Source organism: Thunnus thynnus, chromosome 6 (genome assembly GCF_963924715.1).
Source record: "Thunnus thynnus chromosome 6, fThuThy2.1, whole genome shotgun sequence".
Classification (NCBI taxonomy): domain Eukaryota; kingdom Metazoa; phylum Chordata; class Actinopteri; order Scombriformes; family Scombridae; genus Thunnus; species Thunnus thynnus.
This window is the reverse complement of record NC_089522.1, coordinates 18,455,388-18,479,060: the sequence shown is the minus strand read 5'-3', so window position 1 is coordinate 18,479,060 and position 23,673 is coordinate 18,455,388. Positions and strand designations below refer to the sequence as shown.

At 39.1% G+C, this 23,673-nt stretch overlaps 1 protein-coding gene across 1 annotated transcript; it reads left to right on the top strand.

The window, feature by feature from the left end:
* The first annotated feature begins 4,452 nt into the window (after positions 1–4,452).
* Positions 4,453–23,042, top strand: kcna10a (potassium voltage-gated channel, shaker-related subfamily, member 10a). The gene is made up of 2 exons (XM_067592348.1): positions 4,453–4,717; positions 17,584–23,042. The coding sequence occupies exon 2, from the start codon at positions 17,762–17,764 to the stop codon at positions 19,505–19,507; it is 1,746 nt and encodes a 581-aa protein (XP_067448449.1). The 5' UTR covers positions 4,453–4,717; positions 17,584–17,761; the 3' UTR covers positions 19,508–23,042.
* Positions 23,043–23,673: the final 631 nt, after the last annotated feature.

Sequence of the window (23,673 nt, the reverse complement as noted above, 5' to 3'; positions counted from 1 at the left end):
AATAGATATTTTTAAATAATGTGAACTGCAATGTAAAAAAAAAATTTTTTTTTTTAAATTCAGAAAGGTCTAAAAAAAACATTTTTGTTGCAGGAAGGATGCATGTTTGAAAGAGGGAGAGAATAATGGAAGGGGTGGAGTGGGAGCAGGGTCAGATTTTGAAGAGGAGGTGAACATATGAGAAAAGAAAAACGCCACTAGGGAGCTCCAGCCCATCGATGTGTTTAATGAGCAGAATTGATTTACGGGCTTGGCCTACATTCTGTAGGCTGCTCTCCATCATATATATGTAGTTACAGCTAACCACAGTACTGTAAGGGTCTTCAATGTAGACTTTAAGATACCTGTGTAGTATATATAAAAGCTGTTTATAGAGCTCTGTTTTACAAGGAGAAATCCACGAAACCCACCAATTTCAATTAAGAAATATTTATAGATAATGTAGAATTAAATGTAGAATTTTGGCGCAAAAACCCCTCATTTGATCTTGTGTCTGCAGTTGATTTGCAGTTGTTGTCCAGTAGATAAGGTTACCAATTGATGTTGATTCCATATATGTGAATCAGCCATGCTGTGTATATCATCTGTCTTTATTAAGTGACAAAATTTAACATGGAAGCAAAACAAAGCACATGGCTCCAAGAAATGTGTTCCAGAGGAATAGCAAAAACAGCTTAAGTATATACATAGCATAGCAAACACTGACATGACCTTCAGAGAAAAAACTCCCAGGAAAATATCTTATATCATGCATTATTCTTTCAAAATGGTGTAAACGAATACATTAGCATAAACAATGCTATATCTGCTATATGTATATATATGTACTTATGGATGACCCGAAGAGATGAAGCTGAGCCTTGTGCAAGCAGTGAACTTGTATCACAAGGACATACATACTTCAAGATTTTTTAAATGAACACTAGTTTTGAGACATTTCATGTGAGGTAAATCTGAGAGCAGATGCTCTCATGAGTCATGCAGATATCTATCAGATGGGTGGACAGAAGATAAAGGGCTTCCGTCAGAGTTTCCTGCTCTGCTGATTCATGCTCAATCTTTATGAGCCATGCATTCAGCAAGTAACTCACATAACTTAACACATAACTATTCTTCATTCACTCAGTTCCTTACTGTGTTCCTATCTGCCCCCTAGTGTCCATGAGGAGGCATGGCAAAGTGTATTGTTTTTTAAAATTGGACTAAACTTTCATACTCTCCTTCTTTCTGTAATGCTGGTATACTGTGCAGCATGCTTTGCATCTTTTATACTACGTGTCTGCACAGTATATATTTAAAAAAAAAAAATCTATCATCATTTTTATTTCCTCTTTATTCAAAAAAAGTAGTGAGTATACTGTGTGCCAACTGATTTCACATGTAAATGTTTAGGTGTCAAATTGTGCTAAATAAGAATGTTTACAGTAAATGTCATGCAACCCTAAAACTAAATGTTACAAGACAGACAAATCAAGATTTTATCTTTCTAGGTTTAATATCTGCCAAAAAAAAAGAAATGCAATTCCACAAGTACTTCGTCACCAAAAAGGAATGAAATTATGAATGAATGAAGGAAAGAAACAAAGAAGAGGAGTGACGCATCGTTCTTCTTTTTACTTTTTCTGAAAAAGACACTTGTTCTGTGGTTTTACAGTTTTTTGCTTTATTACAATAAAATGAATCAGAGGCTCTGTGACACCACGGACACATTACGATCAAAAAATCTCAATTTCCGTACACCACAGTAAAACCCATTCACAAGAGAACAGAGAGCTTTTCTCTACTAGCATTCCAATTTGCTGATGAACATTATGGACTCTTTTATGGTTCTTTGTATGAGTCCATGTGGAGAGACAAAGCTGTGTGTGTGTGTGTCCGTGTGTCACCACAGTGAGGAAACAGGCAAATGATACCCACTTCCTCTCCTCCTCTCTGTACCTCCGCCCACTCATTGGTCACAGACATGATATAGGGGGCTTAAAATATCCCACCCACATAAATAATTCAAAAATTCTAAAAACCGTGTTCTAAAATCCCTCCTGGTCTCTATTCCTCTTTCCTGTTTCTCCATCATTCTTTTGGTCCCATTGATATTTGTCTTTCTGGAGGTGGGTTTCAAGTTTCAGGTTCAAGTTGAATCTGCCTTTCCTTACAAGCACAATGTAAAACCACTGGACACACACACACTAGTCAGCGCTGTGCTTTTTTTTCAATACCTCTTAGTGTATTGATCAAGAATGCATCAGAAGTGGATTACATAATGGGGTGGTAATTGGAGAGCATTAGCCATTGATGGTTACTTCACTTTAGTAATTGTATCTCAAACTCAAGGGTTGATTATTCTGCCTCTATTTATCTCAACCCTTGAAGACTGTAACTATTTTCTTATTAAAATTCAGCATTATAGCATTCTTTAATGAGTCAGAAACTAGACAGAAAACCAGTGATATGGCAGGAGAGTAACCCAGACTTTTAACCTTCCACCTGCTTCTTTGTTCATCACTAATCAGCACCAAGCATGGAAGAAGACATTTGAGATCCAACCAATCAAATGAATTCCTGGATGGAGCTCGATAAAGAGATATCAGTAGGCCACAGATTAAGGCAAAATATGATGAACAAGTAGATTTTTTACTCTCCTGACAAAACTGAAAACCTAGTTTAACACTTGTACAAACTCTTCCCAGCATCCTTTCTCTTTCCCCTTGTCTTCACTCCAGCTTTGTCTTTGAAATTTCCTAACCCTATTCTCTTTGGCCTATTTTTGTAACTCCAGTGGGAAAGTGGAGCAGATGCAGAATGTTGGCGGTAACAGCTTCGTAAGGAATAAAGACAACAGAGAAGTGTCAGTGAGTGAGAGAGGAGCAGGAGATCAGGCCTGTTGAGACATGCAGTCTAGGTTTCCTGGAAGAAGGCGGTGCAACTCATGAATAGGGATGCTGGAAACAGACATTAACAGTCAGAATTATCTAGACTCATGTGGCTGTGTAGCCTGGACAGCTAGCAGTGAAGATTCATGCCGTGGGGAATGCCTGATCTATATATAGGGTGATGATTTGAAAAATCAAGAAGACATGTTAACAGTGCTGGATGAGGCTTAATAAATATGGCTCATGTACGTATGGCTTTAAAAGTTTAAAAATTGGGAGAACAGTCAAAAGTTGTGTAAAGAATTGAAAAAGAAAGTCTCAAATCTGTTCTCTTCCTTCCAAGTTGAGTGTGTCAAAGTGCACTCCCACCATGAGCCTGCAGAGGGAAGCCTATCCATACTGTGCAGCACTGCCCATGTGACTCTGTGCCATCCATGCTCAGTCATGAGCCAGACAGTAGCATCTCCTCCCCAGCCTGAGGCTGCATGCAGGTCCAGAGGTCAGCCAGTGAGAGCATCTGTGCCAGACACATCCATTTAAAGAGCGATGATGGGAGATTAATATGACACTAAGCAATGCAGTGAATCAATCCTATCCAACTACAGCGAGTTTACCCTTTTGACCTGCATGGCTTATTTAAAATGCATTATACTGTCGGTACTTAGGCTACTTGTGAATACGCAGAAGACAACAAAGTAGCGCAGATGGCATTGTCAAAAGTAAAAAGCCTGCACTGAATCCTGGACTAGGATATTTTCTCAGGTCTATTTTAAAACAACACTCATATTCCCATATGTACATTGAAAGAATTATATACTGTAATCAATCCTGATCGTCATACTAGCTGTGAAAAGATCTCCTCTTAAACAATTTCACTATAAGTGATGAAGGACAAAATCCACAATCCTCATCCTGTACAAAAATTAATTCTTAAATTCAGCTGAAGCTAATATGAGTCTTCTGCAGTCATTCCAAATCAATTGACTATCTTACAAAGTTACAGTCTATTCACGACAAAAATCCAGCTTTGTGTTACAATCCCTCCAGCTTCTCCTTATTAGGAAACACTGTCTCAAAAGACTGTAACTTTGGAAGATCCCACTTAATGTATCTATAACTCAGGCCAGTGAAGCCTTGTATTAGCTTCAGCTGAATTTAAGAATACATTTTTGCATGGAACGAGCACTGTGGGTTTTGTGTCCCATCACACTGAAATAGAGGTTTAAGAGGAGATGTTTTCACAGTCAGTATGGAGAGGATTGTGACCAAAAATGCTTTCACTGTACATATGGGCATCTCTTGAAAAAAAGTGAACCTTTCCTTTAAGGATTTTGTTGTGATAAAAACGGTTCCTTGCTTCATTCAGCATTGGGATTAGAAATGAGAAGAGAAAGTGATCATGACTGATGGTGGTGCAGTCAAGAGAGCATAAGGCAGCCGGCAGAGGTTAGAAAACAACCCTTTTTAATCTTCTAAGTCTCTCTCTCTCTCTCTCTCTCTCTCTCTCTCTCTCTCTCTCTCTCTCTCTCTCTCTCTCTCTCTCCTCTGTCCCTCCCCTCGAGATAAAGCGACACAGCTTTTGGTTTGAGTACGAAGAAAAACAGGGATTTTGCAAGCAGGGAATTGGCCAAATTAAACGTAATCATGCTCTTGTTATATCACTCTCACATCTGGCCCCGGGGTGACCTCCACCGTGCCTGCTGTCGGTGTGGTCAGCACCGGGGTGACGGGATGCGCGCTGTGGTCAGTCGATCCAGTGCGCACTAACCATGCCTCCGGCACGGCCCGGAGCGCCAAACTTTCACCAGCAACGTCCGGAAGTTTGTGGGATCGTGACGGAAATGAAGGTAGGCTACTTTCCTCTCCTTAAACAGTGTGTTTCAACAAGTGCTTCAACACGGTTTCTGTGAGATCGTTTCAGTTCAACCAGCTGTTGCACAGTCGCGCTGCAGGAGCGGCGTTACTGTGTGTCGCTGGATCAACTGAGAAATCACAGCTTTCATCTAAATATTTCTAAATAAAGCTAGGAATGGAAAACTTGACGTTAAGGCAAACAGAATAACAGGAAGGGCCTGTAATCTCTCCATACTATATGTTTTTTCACTGAATGTATAAAAAGTTGTTTCTGAAACTGTGTAAATGTCAACATTTCTCAAGTGATATTTTGTTTTCTCTCTATGTAGAGTTTGGGAATATTATTTCAGCACTCTTTAGGACCCTTCTGTCTTGTGATGTACATTTTCTAATTTTCCAGTTATTGTCAAAGATGTTCAGGATTTAGGAAAGTCAGCACCTGCTTGATTTTTCTTGCATTATGAGTATAAACAGCTATTATTGCTATGATATTTAATGACTTAATGTAAAATCTTAATCTGCAAAGAAAGCTGTAAATACAGCTGGCACAAAAATGTAATGAAGTAAAAAGAAGGATGTTTACTGTAACTTTGAAATGTATGAAATGGAAACCTTCAGGTGAAAAGTGTCACTTATTATTTCCAACATCTGGCCAGAGGTGATAACATGCCTCTGCAGCATTATATTGCTCTTTTATCAATGTGTAATTTTTTTTCCCGTGTATGAAAAAAGGTGTGAGGTAGAGATACCGATCACCTGAGTAATTCCACCACCATTTTATGCACTGTTGCTGTTTGCGTTGGCCTCTGTCTCATGCAGGGTTACATGCTGCCATTGAAGTTCAAACTATAATTTATCTCTAAGCAAACTTTCTTTCAAGTACTTGGTGACTAACAATGGTTCAGTCTACACTGTTCCTGCCATCATGCAGGAGACAGAATGAGCTTTGGGGCAACCTGAATGCCTGATTTGAGATTCCTTGAATATTTAAGCGTCTCATTCATTTTCCCCAGAACTCCTCAAATCTCCACCGCACCTCCATCCTCCATCCACCTGTTGTGGTATTTATAGCACACTATGGAGCAAAGATTTTGTTTTAAGGATAAGATGTTTAACTATCTTTAAATACAGTATGTGAAACAATTGTGAATGAATTTACCCTTTTTCTTATTTACCTTAACATCAGCAGTTACATTTTTCACAAGCTGGTAAACAAAAAGTTGTAGACTTGTTGCAATGAGTCCATGCTGTCCAAGCTGTTGTTGAGAGAGAGAAAGAAAGTCTGTAGGGGTCAAAAGGGGTACACAGCGTGTCATATGGTTGTTTTAACAGCAGATGTGGTGATTCACTCAATATGCATGGTGTATTTTGGCATCTGTGTTTGCGTGCGTGCATGCGTGCGTGCGTGTGTGCTTGTTTGTACGGCACCTGAGATTAGTGATATGTAATAGAGAGTCAGACCAGATGGCCGTATTTTGGCACAAAAGTCTGGCACAAAAAAGGGTTTCTAAAACATAATGCAATATTTCTGTAAATGAGACAGGCTTAATCCCCACTATGGAGGAAGAATGCTGGGGTGGGGTGGGAGGAAATAGAGGTCATGCATGTATTTCATTGCTCTTGGGGTAAAATTAAGGACAGTATTTAACAATTTGGCTCTGTTTTGTGAGGAAATAACCTGTTACTACATTGTGATAGGTGATAGTCATTCAGATTTCAATGAAGTTTAGTTACATGAAGAGACATTTATATGAATGCTTGTAAGGGAAGGTAATGCAGACATGGCACGATATTGCTTGTGGAACAATGGACGATGCTTGTCATCTGGCACACAAGTGTTCTTTGCAACAAGTTAAAGAAAAAAATCTGGAAATGGGAAGAGATAATAACATTTGTTCCTTTTTTCAGTTTCTCTTGTCTCAGGAAATATGAGAAACTATATATGGTAGGGAGATCACTTAGACTGACAGAATGAGTCTTATAGGTCATGATTTTTTCTCAGTCAGCTTTAGGAGTAATGGGATCCTATAGGAATATACTATTCTCTGCCAAAGTCAGAACAGGGTTGGTTATTTCACATTTCTAGATTTCTGTGGGTTTTTTTTTCCTGAAGTCTTCTCACTAGTTTGAAGTGGGTGTGGCTCAGTCAGAAAAAGGTGATATGTACTTACGTGCACCAGTAAAGATTTAGCAACTTTTAAACAGAATCTCGAAGAACGAATATTGCATGAATATTTTATGTGATCAAAAAATACTCCGATTTGTTCTCTGGGGTACTTGTTTAAGTGTATGACCTGGTGTGCTGTAAATTTGAACCTGCCGTTATCATGAAGAATCAAGTTGAAGCATGTACTATTTATGTACAACTATGCTTTGACAATGATTAGCCTCTGGCTGGATATCTGCGCGCGTGTCGGTGGGTGTGTAACACTTTCATCCTAAGGACAGACAGACCCATGCTGGCACATCAGTCTTTTTGTCAATCTCTGTGCCAGTAAGTGAGGATGTCCTTCTGTCAGAGTGTTGATTTGGCTTTTTTTTCTTTTTTTTTTCAGTATTCGATACTTCAAAAGCGGCACTGAAGCAAATAAATGTAACTACAAAGGTGACTACTTTACAGTAAATAGGCTTACTACCTCAGAGATTATCTGTGTTTTTCTTGAACCAGAACAGTAGGTTAAAGAGTATATATACACTATCTATCTCTAGATGTTTATTTTAACCATTGCATAGCTCTGACTGAGAGGTAGGTGTGAATCTTAAGCACAGCATGCTAAATGCAGTATTTTGGGGACAGCCCGAATCTCTGTTCCGGTGGGTGGGCTTGAGATATTGACCTCAATAATACAGCTGTAAATCTTCTTAATCTGTTGATTTATTTCTCTGATTGAATGAAAAACAGACGTCTGTACCTATTGGAAAGCCAGAGTATAATTGCCAACAGTTCTGTCAATATCTAAAGTAGGCCTACTGTATGTGCTGTTTTTAGATGCTCTACAGGAAGTTTATAATTTATTAGGAAGTGATTTTGGCTGCGTTTTGCTCGTGCTGTTGTTGCTGTAGTATGTGTGGGTTTTGTCAAAATGCCAAGGGAGGATTTGGGTCCCAGCTGCTGTGCGCAGGGACTTGGCCTGGAGCCTGCAGACACACCCATGTCAGCATCAGCAGCTTACATCTTATGAATGCCTTGCGGAGACCACATGTAGACCACAAATCTGCTCCACACAGACACATGGAGTAGGGATGGGTATGTGTAAAAATGATATTTAGATGTTTTATAGCATTTTATCAAGAAACTCATATCAGCTGTCTTTAATTCAGAGTGATGTGGTTGTGTCATCCAAAATGATGTACTGGTGTCCCTGAATTCTTGATATAACTAGTCACTATGGTAATAATCAGTCCACAGTTTCCCTTAGAATAATCCTCTTTAATCAATGCTAACACAGCAAGGTGCACAACACAAAACACCCAACTTCCCTCTCTTGGTATTCACATCAAACTCCTTTTTACACTCACAACTTTCCTCCATATGACTGCATTTTGAGCTAAAATTAATGGTTCAGGTTGAATGTTACAGATCTACAATAATTTCAACAGAATTAGAGGTGATGGTGAAAAAACTACTGAATTAATAATGATAAACATTTAATTCTGCAACCCTAAAAATCCCAAATAATAATGAGGATTTTTTTTACAGCTAAAATATGTAATATACAGCAATGAATTTTATAGTATAATAACATGAATTAGTGAAGTTAACCTGAATAATTGAGGTAAAACAAGTTGCCATGTAACCAATGTTGCAAAAACAATAATACTCTCATTCACAGCATCCACAAATAAAAATCATTACACACACATACACGTTCATACTCTGTACTAACGTACAGGATAGTGTGCATCATTTTACTGCCACTGAAGATCATTATGAGTCTATTTTGCATCTATTTTTAGCTTAATGAGAAGCAGCGTTTGGCTCTGGTTTTGAGACCTGCATTGCCAAATGGACATTTGTAATTTATCATTTTCATGAGTGATTTAAAAGCTCGAAATGCTTGATAGTTTAAAATATATTCTAAATTTCCATCTGTAATACTGTCTGAAATTGTTTGTAATGCTAATATGTATTATTATTATTATTATTATTATTATTATTAATATATTGCTATTTAATTGTATGTGCTTGTAAATGTAAGGCAAGGCAAGTTTATTTGTATAGCACATTTCAACATCAAGGCAATTTAAAGTGCTTAACATAGAGCATAAAAGGCATCAATTAAAAAGTGTTAAATTTTGAAATAAAGAAGAAGCTAAAATAGAATAAGACAGATAAAACAGGAGAATAAAAGTTACAGTGCAGTGTAAGATATTAACCTTCAAATTTGGTTTAATTAAAGGCAGCAGCAAACAGAAAAGTCTTCAGCTGTGATTTAAAAGAACTGAGAGTTGCAACAGACCTGCAGTTTTCTGGGAGTTTGTTCCAGATACATGGAGCATAAAAACTGAATACTGCTTCTGCATGTTTTGTTTTGACCTGTCCCAGTCGACCTGAGAGGTCTGGATGGTTCATAATGTAGCAGCAGATCAGAAATGTATTTCAGCCCTAAACCATTCAGTGCTTTATAGCCCACGGTAGTATTTCGAAATCAATTCTTTGACAGACAGGAAGCCAGTGTAAAGATCTGAGAACTGGAATGATATGATCCACTTTCTTAGTCTTAGTGAGGACTCAAGCAGCAGCGTTCTGCATCAGCTGCAGCTGTCTGATCGATTTTTTAGGGAGACCTGTGAAGACAGCGTTACAGTGGTCAAGTCTACTGAAGATAAATGCATGAACAAGTTTTTCCAAATCCTGCTGAGACATAAATCCTTTAATTCTTGATATATTCTTCAGGTGATAGTAGGCTGACTTTTTAATTGTCTTAATGTGGCTGTTGAAATTCAGGTCTGAGTCCAAGACTTCTGGCTTGGTTTGTGGTTTTTAACATTATTGATTGAAGCTGAGTGCTGACTTTTAATCGCTCTTCCTTGGCTCCAAAACAATTACTTCAGTTTTATCTTTGTTTGACTGAAGAAAATTCTGGCACATCCAATCGTTGATTTGTTCAGTACACTTATTCAGTGCTTGTATTGGACCACAGTCCCCTGGTGATAAGGTCATGTAAATTTGTGTGTCATCTGCATTACTGTGGTAACATATTTTGTTGTTTTCCATAATCTGAGCCAGTGGGAGCATGTAGATGTTGAACATATATGACTGCAGGAAGTGCAGTAGTATGACGAGTGTGGCACCTGGTACCACCACCACAACAGGGCCCTAGGTTGCTAGCAAGACCCTTCTCTTCTGTAGTTCCCCGCTGGTGGAACGAGTTACCAAACTCCATCTGATCCGACGAGTCCCTCTTAATCTTTAAGTAAAGACTAAAAACCTAGCTCTTTCGTGAACACCTCCGCACTTGATGGACTGAAAAAATAAAATAAAATCTGCTTCTATGAAATTGTAAATTGTAATTGTTAATTGAGTATGAATCTTTCCCTAACTTTAACCAAGTTATTTTGGTGGCTTAACCATAACTTAAATAGAATTTTCACTCTCAGGCATAGCAGTTATAAGATATTAACAGTGAACATTTTGTATGTTCAGTTTGCACCTTCTGTCTCATACATTAGAGAAAAATATGACTCAGGCAGCATTATGTTTCTCCCCTGTGTGTGTGTGTATATATATATATATATATATATATATATATATATATATATATATATATGTATGTATGTGAGTGTGTGTGTTACTTTTGTGTTTGTGTGCCTATCTGTGATGGCTCGCAAGTATCTGTGTTGATCCAACGGAAGAGATCCCTCGGCTTATGGCACTGAGCTGCCCAGCCTGCATTAATCTGCTTAATAGGGTCAAAACTCTGGTCCAAAAATATCAGCTTCACCAACCAATGCCTTCACACAGACAAAGACCCCCCACATCACCAAATTACAGGAGCATAACAAAGGGTCCAACATACAAGGTCAACCATACTGTATGTACTGTACATCATGAAGTGAGAATGCCTCCCAAGGTTCTCTACACAGAGTGAAAAGTTAACCATAATGCCTGCACGCTTGTGTAAGCGCACTTAGCAGATACACCAACTGTGCTCAGCCACAAACATCTGGCACACTGCAGATTTATTCTTGTGATAATGAATATTATTCAGTAAAGTATGCTGAAATTAGGACTCCAGTATGTGATGAGGAGAGTGAACAGTCATTTAGACACAGACATTGTCTATTAAGCAGGAAGCATGAACAACTGCAGCAGAGCTTTACGTAATAGTTAGAGCAAATTTACATAATAGTTTACCAGCATAGTATATAGTTTATACAGTATGGAGTTTAGTACAGTATTAGTATAGTACAGTACTATATACTATACCTCAGTACAATACAGTAAAGAAAAAATGGCAGAAATAATAAATGAAAGGGCTAAAAGTCATGAAAAAGTAAGAAGATTAAAGAACTAATGGACTAGAAGAATAAGAGGCAAACTGCTACCCATGTTTCCAGGTGACTAATTAGGATCAGCTGTGACAAAATCAGACCCGAGGTCCTCTAAGATTGAAATGTGGAATATTCACATGGATCAGCTGCAAGGAAAAGATCACATAAAACTTTAATGAAGCCTCAAGCCTGAGTGGAATTACTTAGGACACACATACACGTGCACAAAGACAAAAACCTACTATAGCTAATGTCTGCTTCTAAACCATAGTAGTAGGTTTGGGAGACGTAATAGCTGTAATAAACTGTGTTTGTCTCAAGTTTGACCTCTATAGCTTTAAAAACCTTCTGCAGTATGTCTTGAAAGGTCTGACATCAGCAATCAAGTTCCTCCTCAAACAAACAAAATGGACCTAATGTGTTGTCAGTGGGGAGGGGACATAAATGTGACATGATTCAAATAAATGTGCATCAATATATGTTTATACATTCTAAATGTGGAAACACTGTAAATCCTCTGTTGTATTAATCAAATCAGAAAAGCTTAATACTAAATGTTATGAGGACTTATGATATGTGTACGTTAAAAATTGGATATTGGACATACATGCATTTCTTGCCAACCAGCTAGGAAGGGATTGGCTAGTAGTTAAGCTAGATCTGCCTGAACATCTGTTCATGTTTACACATGGTAAAGTCACAGGGGTTAGCTTACTAAAATGTACAGCATGCGATACCATATTTCTGATGCAGATTCCAATATTGTGTTTGTGTACATTAGAGCATCACATGTGGCAAGAGCTGTTATCTCATGGGTTTCTCCCACTATGATTCGCTGTGTATTAATAGAATAGCAAGAATAGATGGAGCACTATGGGTTGGCATGGGCCCCACACAACACCTCTGTTTTACGCTGTAAAACCACGAGTCAAGGTCACACTGCCGTCTTTCAAGCATTTAGCACTGCTACAGAGCACAGCTGCTGTTGTCTGGCAAACTCTTTATCTTAAATATCTAGTAATTATTCATTTTTCATTCCATTAATTTTTCCATTTTTTTAAAGCCCTGTTAATCCTAAAATCAATTCCTAACCCCCCAATGTGTTAAAACATTGTAATTTCAAATATAACACAGAACCTCAGATAGTCATGACATTATTTGAATGGAAAGAAGTCAAAAGAGCAATCTTAAATTTCAGTATGTAAACAAATAGCATAGTTGATTTGATTGTGATTCAATTTTTAATATATAAAATATTATATACATATATATATTTATATACAAAACTGTTTGCTTAGGGTTTAAGCACATATCTGCATATGTAATCCACACTGGCTTATCTTTTAATTCATGAGACTAAAAGCTTGTTCAGTGTTTTATATCAATGTACAACATTTGTCAGTGTGTATTGTTTTTGTTTGTGTTTGTTTGTTTGTTTGTTTTGATTTGGGTGGTTGGTTGTTTACTAGGGCAGGGGTGTTTTGTTTGTTTTTGTTTGTTTTTGGTTTTGTTTGTTTGATTGATTGGTTGTTGTATAGATTTTTGTTGTTTTTTGTGGGGAGGAGGTGTTTAAGCATTTGTAAGTATGTGTTAGTTTTGTTTTTGTTTTTTGTTTTTGTTTAATTGGTTGGTTGTATAGATTTTTTGCTGTTGTTTTTTGGGGGGAATGTTTGAGCATTTGCATATTCACATTCAGTAGATATACTGTATACAGTACAGTAGATATACTGTATGTGAATATGTTCGTGACTGGTTCTCATGATGACCCTACTTAGGCTGAAATGCACAAAACTGATATCCTTGCATGAGTACTTTAAATTTAGTCACAAATCAAACTGAAGAACATAAAACAGGATTTAAGTCATCTCACAATTACACAAATATGAATGGAAACAGAATAAGACATGTTGATTAATCAGCGTTGACAAGGTGTTGTTCATACATGCTCTTGAAATTATATGAATAGAGTGACAGCTTCCTTACATGCCTGTGCGTACAAATATGTTTTACAGTGTGAGGAGGTATGGCTGGGTGTGTCTTGAGTGTCAATCTGTGGAATGTGACATAAGACCACTTGTAACCCCTGCGGGAGCCAAAGAATACCTAACCCTAACCCTTCAAGAGTTTAAATTTCATTTTTGTTTCCTGCTAATGATGGAAGATATTTGACTGTAGAAGGTGAGAGATGGAGTTTTCATAATTTAGACTGTATTTCATTAATAATGCTTGTTCTCTACCTGCACAGTTTAAAGTTTACAGTTAAAGAAAGTGAAGTACAGAGTTCAAGGAGGTGATAATATCGGATTTTACTGAGTTGAAAGTGAAAGTGGAAATCTGTGTGGAGTGAGGAAGGAAGCTTTGGATCCTCTGTCAATGTTGCTCTCGTTCAACATGTTAATGGATTTGTTAAACATCCATTATTTATGGTGATACCGTAAATAAGACAGATATGGAGACGGCCTATCACTGTGTGAGTATGTGTGTATGTGTGCTTGTGTGTGTGTAGGGTGAGTGAGTCAAGCATGAAGAGATCTGAGGATGTAATCACACCGTTCTAGTCTAGGAGGCCATGAGCACATCACCCGAGAGCTTATTGCACTTATGTTTAAACACACACACACATACAGATATGTACACTTATATACAGACACACACAAACACATGCACACACACACACACACAATTGCTTGCAAACAATAATAACAATAAGATATACCTAAATGAAGCAATCTTGAACAAGTTGTTTGTGTTTCTGCATGCTTGTTTGCATGTGTTTGTGTGTGTTTGTGTGTGCACATGTGGCCTTTGCCAAAGCTCTGGTTTCTACTCCAGCATAAGGTTACCCAGTGTAGTCTGTGATAGATTAGTCATTCTGATCCCAGTTGAGAAGGTAGAAGAAAGCTGCAGCAGTAGCAGAACCTGTGGAGGAACCTTTTCTCCCTCTCCTGTTTTTGCTATTTTACACATACAGCGTATTGTACACACATGGTCTGTAGAGCTTTTGCTAAGGAAGGTAAGCTGTGTTTGTGTTGCTGTTTGGCGCTCTTTTTGTGAATCTGTCTGAGTAGTTTATAGTTCCCATTTCCCATTTTCTTCTAGTGAGAGTGCAGAGCAGCTTTTGCATTGCAGCTTATGAAATGATATGATTAAAACAGAGAGCGTATTTCATATGTCTCAATCTCACTCAGAGGACATATCACTCTCAGCAGATCTTGGCCCCGCTGTAATTAAAGGTAAATAGCTGAATCAGTGTGTCCATCTGTTTTGGAAACCATTTGTCTTTTTGGGCAGTCACAGCAGTCACTTTCCATTACTTTCAGAGACAGACATTTAGGAGTTGGCAATTCTTTCTGTTGCATCAAGTAAAATTAAATATTGATGCCATATTGAATTATTGAAAAAAAACATTAGGAACTGGTCAAGCAGAGCAATATCATGGGCTAATTTCCAGGTATTGATCTACTGTTACAGCAGAGTTGTCAGGGTGCGCTGGTTTGCAGCTTCTATTTTAGGATCATGAAAAAGTTCTGGTTGCTCGAAGGGTCAAATAATGAGGAGAGGAGAAAGGAGCGGAGGAGGGGAGGAGAGTTCTTGAGGGTTTGATTTGATTTGGTCTTTATCATATAATTTATTATGTAATTTTATCTTATTTTTACAATCCTTTAAGTCTTACTTCTTCTGTTTCTGACTTGTTCTCATTAGACATCTTTACCAGTTTCAAATTAGCCCTCTTCCAGTATGCACAGTCTGTCACAGTTTTTGCTTCTTTTACCCACTCATCGTCATCTGTTTCTTCTGCTCTTGATTAGCCGCCCCTCTTCTTTTGTCAGGGCTGCTCTCTCATCATCCTGTCTATCCATCCACCCACCTATCAACTCCCATTCTATCTCATTGTCACTTTCCTTCTTTTGCATTCTGTCCTCATCCCACCCCGTCCTTCCTCCCACATCCGTCTTCCCAACAATTTTCATGTCATCCTCCTTATTCACTCAGCTGGTCCATCTTGTTCTTTCTCTCTCTCTCGGTCTCTCTCTCTCTGTCTCTCTCTCTATTTCCCAGCAGGATTGGTATCACTGGCACTGGTTTTAGGAGGTGACTCATCTCTGGAGTCTTTAATTAAACATCTGCAGGCATCAGCACTCGGTCACACACATACACACATGTACAGTATAAGCACACACACAGCATTCAGACAAACACATGCACACTTCACAGATAAGTTACTATTTGTTTTGATGTTTATGCCGATGAAAAGTAGTGGGTAAATTTAAATGCAGACACAAACAGGAAAACAGGAACAATGACTTAAACAGTAACAGTAACAGTAGACTTAAATGGCACAGTGCAGTTCAAATGAGAGCCCTGGTGTCTGGAGGAAGTGAGGCCCATGCTATCATTCCACAGCCAGTTAATTATGCACTAATGTATGCACAGTCCCAGTTACCCTGCACCATCTTCTCCTCCTACAACCTTCATTGGGGTCATTACAAAGATGTACAGGGTGTGTACCTCAACTCCCTTTCCCATGAGAAGGTGTTATGTATATGTTCATGTAAGAAAGAGAAAGGAAGACAAATAATGTGTGTATGATAATAAGAGAGCTTGGGGTTAGGTTTTATAATTTGGGCACAAACCCTAAAAAATATAATTAGTTGTAGCCAAATACACAGATCAGCCAGAACATCAAAACCACCTGCATAATAATGTGTAGGTCTTCCTCATGCCACCAAAACAGCTCTGACCCATCAATGCGTGGACTCCACAGGACCTCTGAAGGTGTCCTCTGGTATCTGGCACTAAGACGTTAGCAGCAGATCCTTTAAGTCCTGTAAGTTGCAAGGTGGGGCCTCCATGGATCGGAATTATTTTTCAGCACATCCCACAGATTCTTGATCGGACTGAGATCTGGGGAATTTGGAGGCCAAGGCAACACCTTGAACTCTTTGTCATGTTTCTCAAACCATTCCTGAACAATTTTTGCAATGTGGCAGGGTGCTTTGTCCTGCTGAAAGAGGCCACTGCCATTAGGGGATACCATTGCCATGAAGGGGTCTGCAATAATGTTTAGGTAGGTGATACGTGTCAAAGTAACATCCAAATGAATGCCAGGACCCAAGGTTTCCCAGCAAAACATTGCCCAGAGCATCACACTGCCACCACCAGCTTGCCTTCTTCCCATAGTGCATCCTGGTGCCATCTCTTCCCCAAGTAAAGGACGCACATGCACCTGACCGTCCACATGATGTAAAACAAAAACATGATTCATCAGACCAAGCCATCTTCTTCCATTGTTCCATGGTCCAGTTCTGACGCTCACACCCCCATTATAGGCGCTTTTGGCAGTGGACAGGGGTCAGCAGGAGCACTCTGACCAGTCTGCAGCTACACAGCCCCATATGCAGCTGCAAAGTACTGTGTTCTGACACCTGTCTATCATTGCCAGCATTAACTTTTTCAGCAATTTGTGCTACAGTAGCTCCTCTGTGGGATCAGACCAGATGGGCTAGCCTTCACTTCCCACGTGCATCAGTGAGCCTTGTGTGCCCATGACCCTGTCACCAGGTACTGGTTGTCCTTCCTTGGACCACTTTTGGTAGGTACTGACAACTGCATACCGGGAAGTCCCAACAAGACCTGCCGTTTTGGAGATGCTCTGACCCAGTCGTCTAGCCATCACAATTTGGCCCTTGTCAAAGTCGTTCAGATCCTTACGCTTGCCCATTTTTCCTGCCACCAACACATCAACTTCAAGAACTAACAGTTCACTTGCTGCCTAATATATCCTACCCCTTGACAGGTGCCGTTGTAATGAGATAATCACTGTTATTCACTTCACCTGTCAGTGGTTTTAATGTTGTGGCTGATCAGTATGTGTGAAAAATGATTTGAACAACCAGAAATATTTCAACATGTAACAAATAAGCTACACTTACAAACAAATTAAAATATATATATATTGTGTTTGTTGTCTCCTTTTTTCACAGGTACATGAATCATCACACTGTCTCCACAATAACAGACTGTCAAAAAAGTAGCAAGAAGATTACTTCTGTCTTTCTGTCAAAAAGAAGTGGAATCTCCTCCTGTTGTTAAAATCTTTTTTTGTTCTTTCTTTCCATCATTTTGCTGCCTTCCCCTCTTCCTCCACTTTCTTCCCCCATTTCTGTATCTCTCTCTCTCTCACCTCTCTTTCTCTCACTGCTGGTTTCCAAAGAGATAGGTATCTAAGACACAAGGAGTCACGATAGAACATGTGCTTTCAGACGTCATATTCTTGTCACTTGTTAATTAACACCAAACAAAGCCCTTAAGCATGCACTGTCAAAAACACACTGACTCTCTCTTTCTGTCTCTCATTCTACAGGTGTTGGAGGGGGAAAAAAATACAGGCGGTTGTCACTTTGTCCTGTTACTGTAGGTTCTGCTGAAGACTGGATGCTCTGCTGCTGATTCTGACGACTGAGCCTCCCATCTGTCTGTCTCTGTGTGTGTGATTGTCTTATCCTGGGGTCCCACAGCTTTGCATTGGCTGAACTGCAGCCATGGAGGTGGCCCTGGTAGACTTTGAAAGCCTGGATGACCTTGATGGCAGCCTTGAGGATGAAATGGACACTGATGCTGATGAGACCACAGCTCTCACTGTGGACATGCCCCCAGAGCACAACAGCCCAGGCAGCAGCTACCGTCTGCAAATCCCTCAACCATCCTCTACGCCTTCCCACCACAGTCCCTCAGTGACCTCCTGCATTTGGGATTCCACCTCGTCTTTGCCCATTCCACAGATACATACACTGGGAGTACCACAGTCTCCAACAATGCCAACTCCAAGCAGACAGGGGCGCACTAGCTGTGCCAGTATGATCTCCAACTGGAAATTGCTGTTAAGAAGTGAGGGCACTAAGGAGAGTGAGATGATCTTCAGCCGGCTCACTAAGGAGTGCTGCGAGGATCTGTTTGTAGATAAACGAGGGCTGAATGATGGAGACCAGAAAGTCATTATTAACATTGCTGGTCTGCGTTTTGAGACACAGCTCAAAACATTGGACCAGTTTCCTGACACGCTGCTAGGAGACCCTTTTAAGAGGATGGACTACTTTGATCCCATGAGGAACGAGTACTTCTTTGATCGGAACCGACCCAGTTTTGACGGGATCTTGTATTACTACCAGTCAGGGGGTAAGATCAGACGTCCAGCTAATGTTCCCCTGGATGTGTTTGCAGATGAAATTCTGTTCTACGAGCTTGGAAACGAGGCCATGGAGCAGTTCAGAGAAGACGAGGGATTCATAAAGGATGTTGAGATCCCTCTACCTGATAATGATATCTATAGGCAATTCTGGCTGCTGTTTGAGTACCCTGAGAGCTCCAATGCGGCCCGGGGTGTAGCACTGGTGTCTGTTTTTGTAATTGTCATATCCATCATTATTTTCTGCATGGAAACACTGCCAGAATTCAGAGATGACACTGACACAATTGTGCCCACAGCAGTACAGCCTTTCAACCAATCCAGAGGCTACACTTCTGTGGCTCCACCTGGTGTACAGCCTACAACTTTCACTGATCCCTTCTTCATTGTTGAGACGGCCTGCATTGCGTGGTTCTTCTTTGAACTGTGTGTGCGATTTTTAGTCTGTCCTAGCAAAAAGGAATTTTTCCACAACCTCATGAACATCATTGACATTATATCCATCATCCCCTATTTTGTTACTGTGGTAACAGAATTGGTCACAACGCCTGAAGAGAACTCAGGACAGAACATGTCTTTGGCCATTCTGCGTATCATCCGTCTGGTCAGGGTGTTTCGTATATTCAAACTCTCGCGTCACTCCAAGGGACTACAGATCCTCGGACAGACTCTGAAAGCTAGCATGCGTGAGCTTGGCTTACTCATCTTCTTCCTCTTCATCGGTGTCATCCTCTTCTCCAGTGCTATCTACTTTGCTGAAGTAGATGAGCCTAACACACAGTTTGTCAGCATACCTGATGGCTTCTGGTGGGCTGTTGTTACCATGACCACTGTAGGCTATGGGGACATGTGTCCAATTACCATGGGGGGTAAAATGGTGGGCACCTTGTGTGCTATTGCTGGTGTGTTGACCATTGCTTTGCCTGTTCCTGTCATTGTCTCCAATTTCAACTACTTCTACCACAGAGAGACAGAAGCAGAGGACAAGTTGCCCATGGCAGATGCTGTTGAACAAGCCATGAAGTCTGACACAGACACCAAACAGGGTAGCAACACCTCGCTGAATAAAGCCAATGGCATCTGGCAGATGGGCAAAGGGTAATAACTGTAGAAGAACAGTATTTAGGGAGTATTTTAGAAAGACTTTGCCACAAAGCAGGAAAGAAATATGAAAGAAAGGAATATAGAGGAAACTGTTTTGATTTTGATCTAATGGGATCAATGAGATATTCCATTTGTGAAAAATGTGTTTTATAATGATATACAAGATGTACCATACTTACCTCTTTTGTGTCTAATATGAAAACGACTCAGTGAAGATAATGGACAGAATCCACTACATTCATGTTCAGGATTTGTATGTCAACATATTTTAAATTTACTTTGGTTTAAGAATTTTAGTTGCATAGAAAGAGAATAACATCCTTTATTGTTATATTTCAGCAGTATATATGTTTAAAAGATTATAATTATAATTTGGTTTCATTGTTTGGCCATTAATCCTATTTCTTACAATATTTTACTCACCAGCTTCACAGTGGCAACCCTGTCTCGTAGAATTTTATGTTTATACACTACTAAATTGTTTTCCCAATCACATTGTGTTGGCAAACATGGATGGCAAGTGTACAAAATGTAGGACGTCGACACCAGTGTCCAGAATCCTGTCTTTGATGTGTGGTTGAAGGGACTGCAGATGAAAATTAGCTATAAGCTAACTCTGGTACAGTACATCAAATGGTAACATTTATGTTTAACACTGTAAATGGTCCCTTACAAATAAAATAGATAAATAAATAAAAAATAGGCAACAAAGGCACTTTGGTTAAGGTTAGTGAAGATTGTGGTTTCAGTTAAATGATAATAATGATCTTTTTCTGATGTAAACAACTGCTGCCAGTGTCTAAAAGTAACCATAAAAAGGTTAATAATGCTGTACTACCATTGGATATTGTACTGCTAGATTGGAACAGAAATCAAAGTATAAGTTTTTTTTTTTGCTGTCACAGTTTATTAATATATGAATATACAGTAATTTCTAGGAGACAGGGGTTCACTTTAGAGATTAAGGTGTTAAGGACTCTTAAAACAGCTCAGGGTCTCAGAAAGGTTTAAATAAATCAAGTCTGCAAAATCTGCAGTGCAGAACTTTTAAATATAAATGAACATGCATGCTCTATGGGCAAAGCATGCACACTAGAGACTTCTGCCGGCCAAGCGGCTAACTTCTGGTTAGCCCTCTGCTAATTTCAATGGTGATAAAATAATTGAATTGTGTGGCTCTTCTAGACTTTCCAAATGTTATCTGGCCAAATGAATTAAATTCTGATAGTGAAACAAGTCATTTTGCAGGAGTTGTGTGACACTCAAAAAAATGTATTCACTGTTTTACAGCCACAACAGTAGCAACAGAGTAGGCTACACGGAGCCCACGAGGTAAGCACGTGTCAATAGTGTTTTTTTAATAACTCTCACTGCCAGAGGGAGGAGACAAAAGTCCCACACTCCAACTTTAATGAAAAGTAAAGTCAAAAGTTAAATGTCATAACCCAAAATGTTCACATGATTATAATTGTCCACTGCATTGCAGAGCTATTTCCTGGTTCAGTTTAAAGGAATTACCTTTCTGCTGCTGGAATAGCTGACAAATCATTGTATTTGTACAATGGTTAATAGGTTATGGAAAGGTGAGTAACAGATCATGTAACTCTGTCTGTGCAACACACAGTTCCTACAAGTTTAACAAGGTTTCATGGCCTATCCTGTCTTAAGGTTATGTTTTGTTTTTTCTTTCCCATTTAGTTCTGAATTTTCTGTTTTATTTTGGTATCTAACTCTCCTCCCGTTTCAGATCCACTTCCTGCCCTTGTGTGTTTCCCACTCCTGTCTTCGTCATCATCCCTTAATGTCATCCACCTGTGTCTCTTTACCCTCACTTCTTTTGTGTATTTAGTCTGTGTGATCCCTGCTCCCTAAGCCAGTTCGTCTTAGCCTTTTTCCAGCATTATTATCCCAGTTATTGTCTTCTAGTGTTTTTGACCCCGGATCTGTTTTTTGACTCTGCCTTTGCCTAGCCCTTTTTGTCTTGTTGTCTTCTCTGACTGCCCGCCCATGTACCAAACCTGCCTAGTAAAGACTTTGTTTTGGAAACTGACTGTGTGAGTCATGCATTTGGGTCTAGCCCTGGTGTACCAGACACTCCTTGTCACAAGGTAACACTGGAGATGGCATTTATAGTGGATATTACCTTTCATCTTTCATCTTTAAAAACAGTGTCTAAGACACATGTTCTGTGGGTTCCAATAGATGCTACCACTGCCACAATGTGCAGGTAACTGTGCAAAATCATAACTGATAGGAGTAATGGCCAATCACATACAAGAGCAAGGTTGTTAAAAAAAAATCATAAACACAAACTAAAAACACATAAAAATCCCAAACAAAATGTTCCTTTATGTGTCATGAATGAGTAACTTGTGTATAGTTTCTAGATTATCGCCCAGTTGTATTAATTTATTTAAAAAATGTATCGCATTTCTATTGTATTTATTCACTCTGTTTGATAAGTAGCATGGACAAGAATCCTCCACTATTGATAGCAATCTGACTCCACAGTATGTATTATAATAGAGTGCCTTAAATCATGCAATGTTGGGATACTTTTAATTTTGCCATACATAATCTTAATACCTGTATGTTTATCATGCATATGTGCTCAGTTTTTTTTATTTCAGCTTGAATGTGGCTGAAAAAAAAGTTGTAACTTTTCTCCATTCAAGCCTTTTGTCTTTTTTTGTGAGCAGCTAACTCTGTATCTTATTTTAACAACAAAATTGAAGAGGAGTTTTTTGTTTTTCAAAATGCTGTCCCACAAAAAAACATTCTGACATAAAATACAATTGAACATGTCCAAAGTATAGGGGATCAAATCGGCATCAAAATTTGCATTTCATGTTATAAACATGATCAATTTTGTAAATTTGTGAATATCATATTAAGAAAGTAAACTTTTCAGTCACACGTAAAATCATGTAAAAACACTGAGAAAGTGAGACAAAGAAGATAGAAGCCAAAGACAATTGCTGAATAAAGGGAATAAAGGGAACTGTTACAGGGTCATGGGACATTGGGCCAAAATGTCCTATGACCCATCTTATTTTGCAGGAGTAAATGTTAATTATGCTGTATCAGTGTAATGTATTAGTATTTCTTTTATAACATGTTTAAAAGAAATCTTGGAAAGTGACGTGTTAATTCAGATCCAGGAATATGCTATAATATTATCTCAAAATAGCTTTAGACTCATGTAATGTTTGTCTGGATTTCTGGTTCAGCATAATGATGAAACTGGGATTATATGTATGTGTTTTCTGTGTTTGACAATCAGTTTCATGGTGATGATGATTATGGTAATGAAGTCAGTTGTTATGATATAGTCAGACCCTCATTGGGAAAGTCACTGTTGTACAAGTTCAGAGGTAGATTGGCCTGAAGTGATTACCTGCGTCATCATAGCTACAGCAGGCTGGGGTTTATTACACCAATAAGACCAGTACACTGTATTTGTATTTGTACGTATGATAACATTTCAGTATATGATTTACTGTAATGTAGATGCAATATATTCTGGGATTTTACATGATGTCTCCTCATGTTTTTTGTGCTCTGATGTGTTTATAGAACTGTGTGTGTGTGTGTGTGTGTGTGTGTGTGTGTGTGTGTGTGTGTGCTCGTGAGAGAAACAGAGTTAGCGTTCTTTTGTTTTCTCCTTATCTCAATCAGTGTTTCCTCTTGTTATATACGATTTCATCATTAGTTTCAGTAACCTGTCTCTGCTTTCACTGTAATGTTAGTGCCCACCACCCCCTCCACACACACACACACACACACACACACACACACACACACACCAAGATAAAGGTCACATCAACAAGACAAGTAGGGCAGTGTAGCAACCGTATCACTGGAAGTCATCCAGATAACAACAGGATGCCAGTCTCTGGTTGACCTGGAGCAATCTGTTAGCCATTGATGCTAGGTTGCTTTCACCTGATACCCTTCTCACTGGACTCACCTCAACACCTCGTCTCAGACTGAGGAAGGCTCCTGCCAGCTAAACAGATGGATATAGTAAATGCGGCGCATCTCTTTCACTCAAAGCAATAATCTGTGGCAGGAGAACAAAATTATAAGACATCACTTCCCCATTTTATATATCATATAAAATACATCTCACAGTCAGCAACAGGGATTAAAAAAAAAAGCATT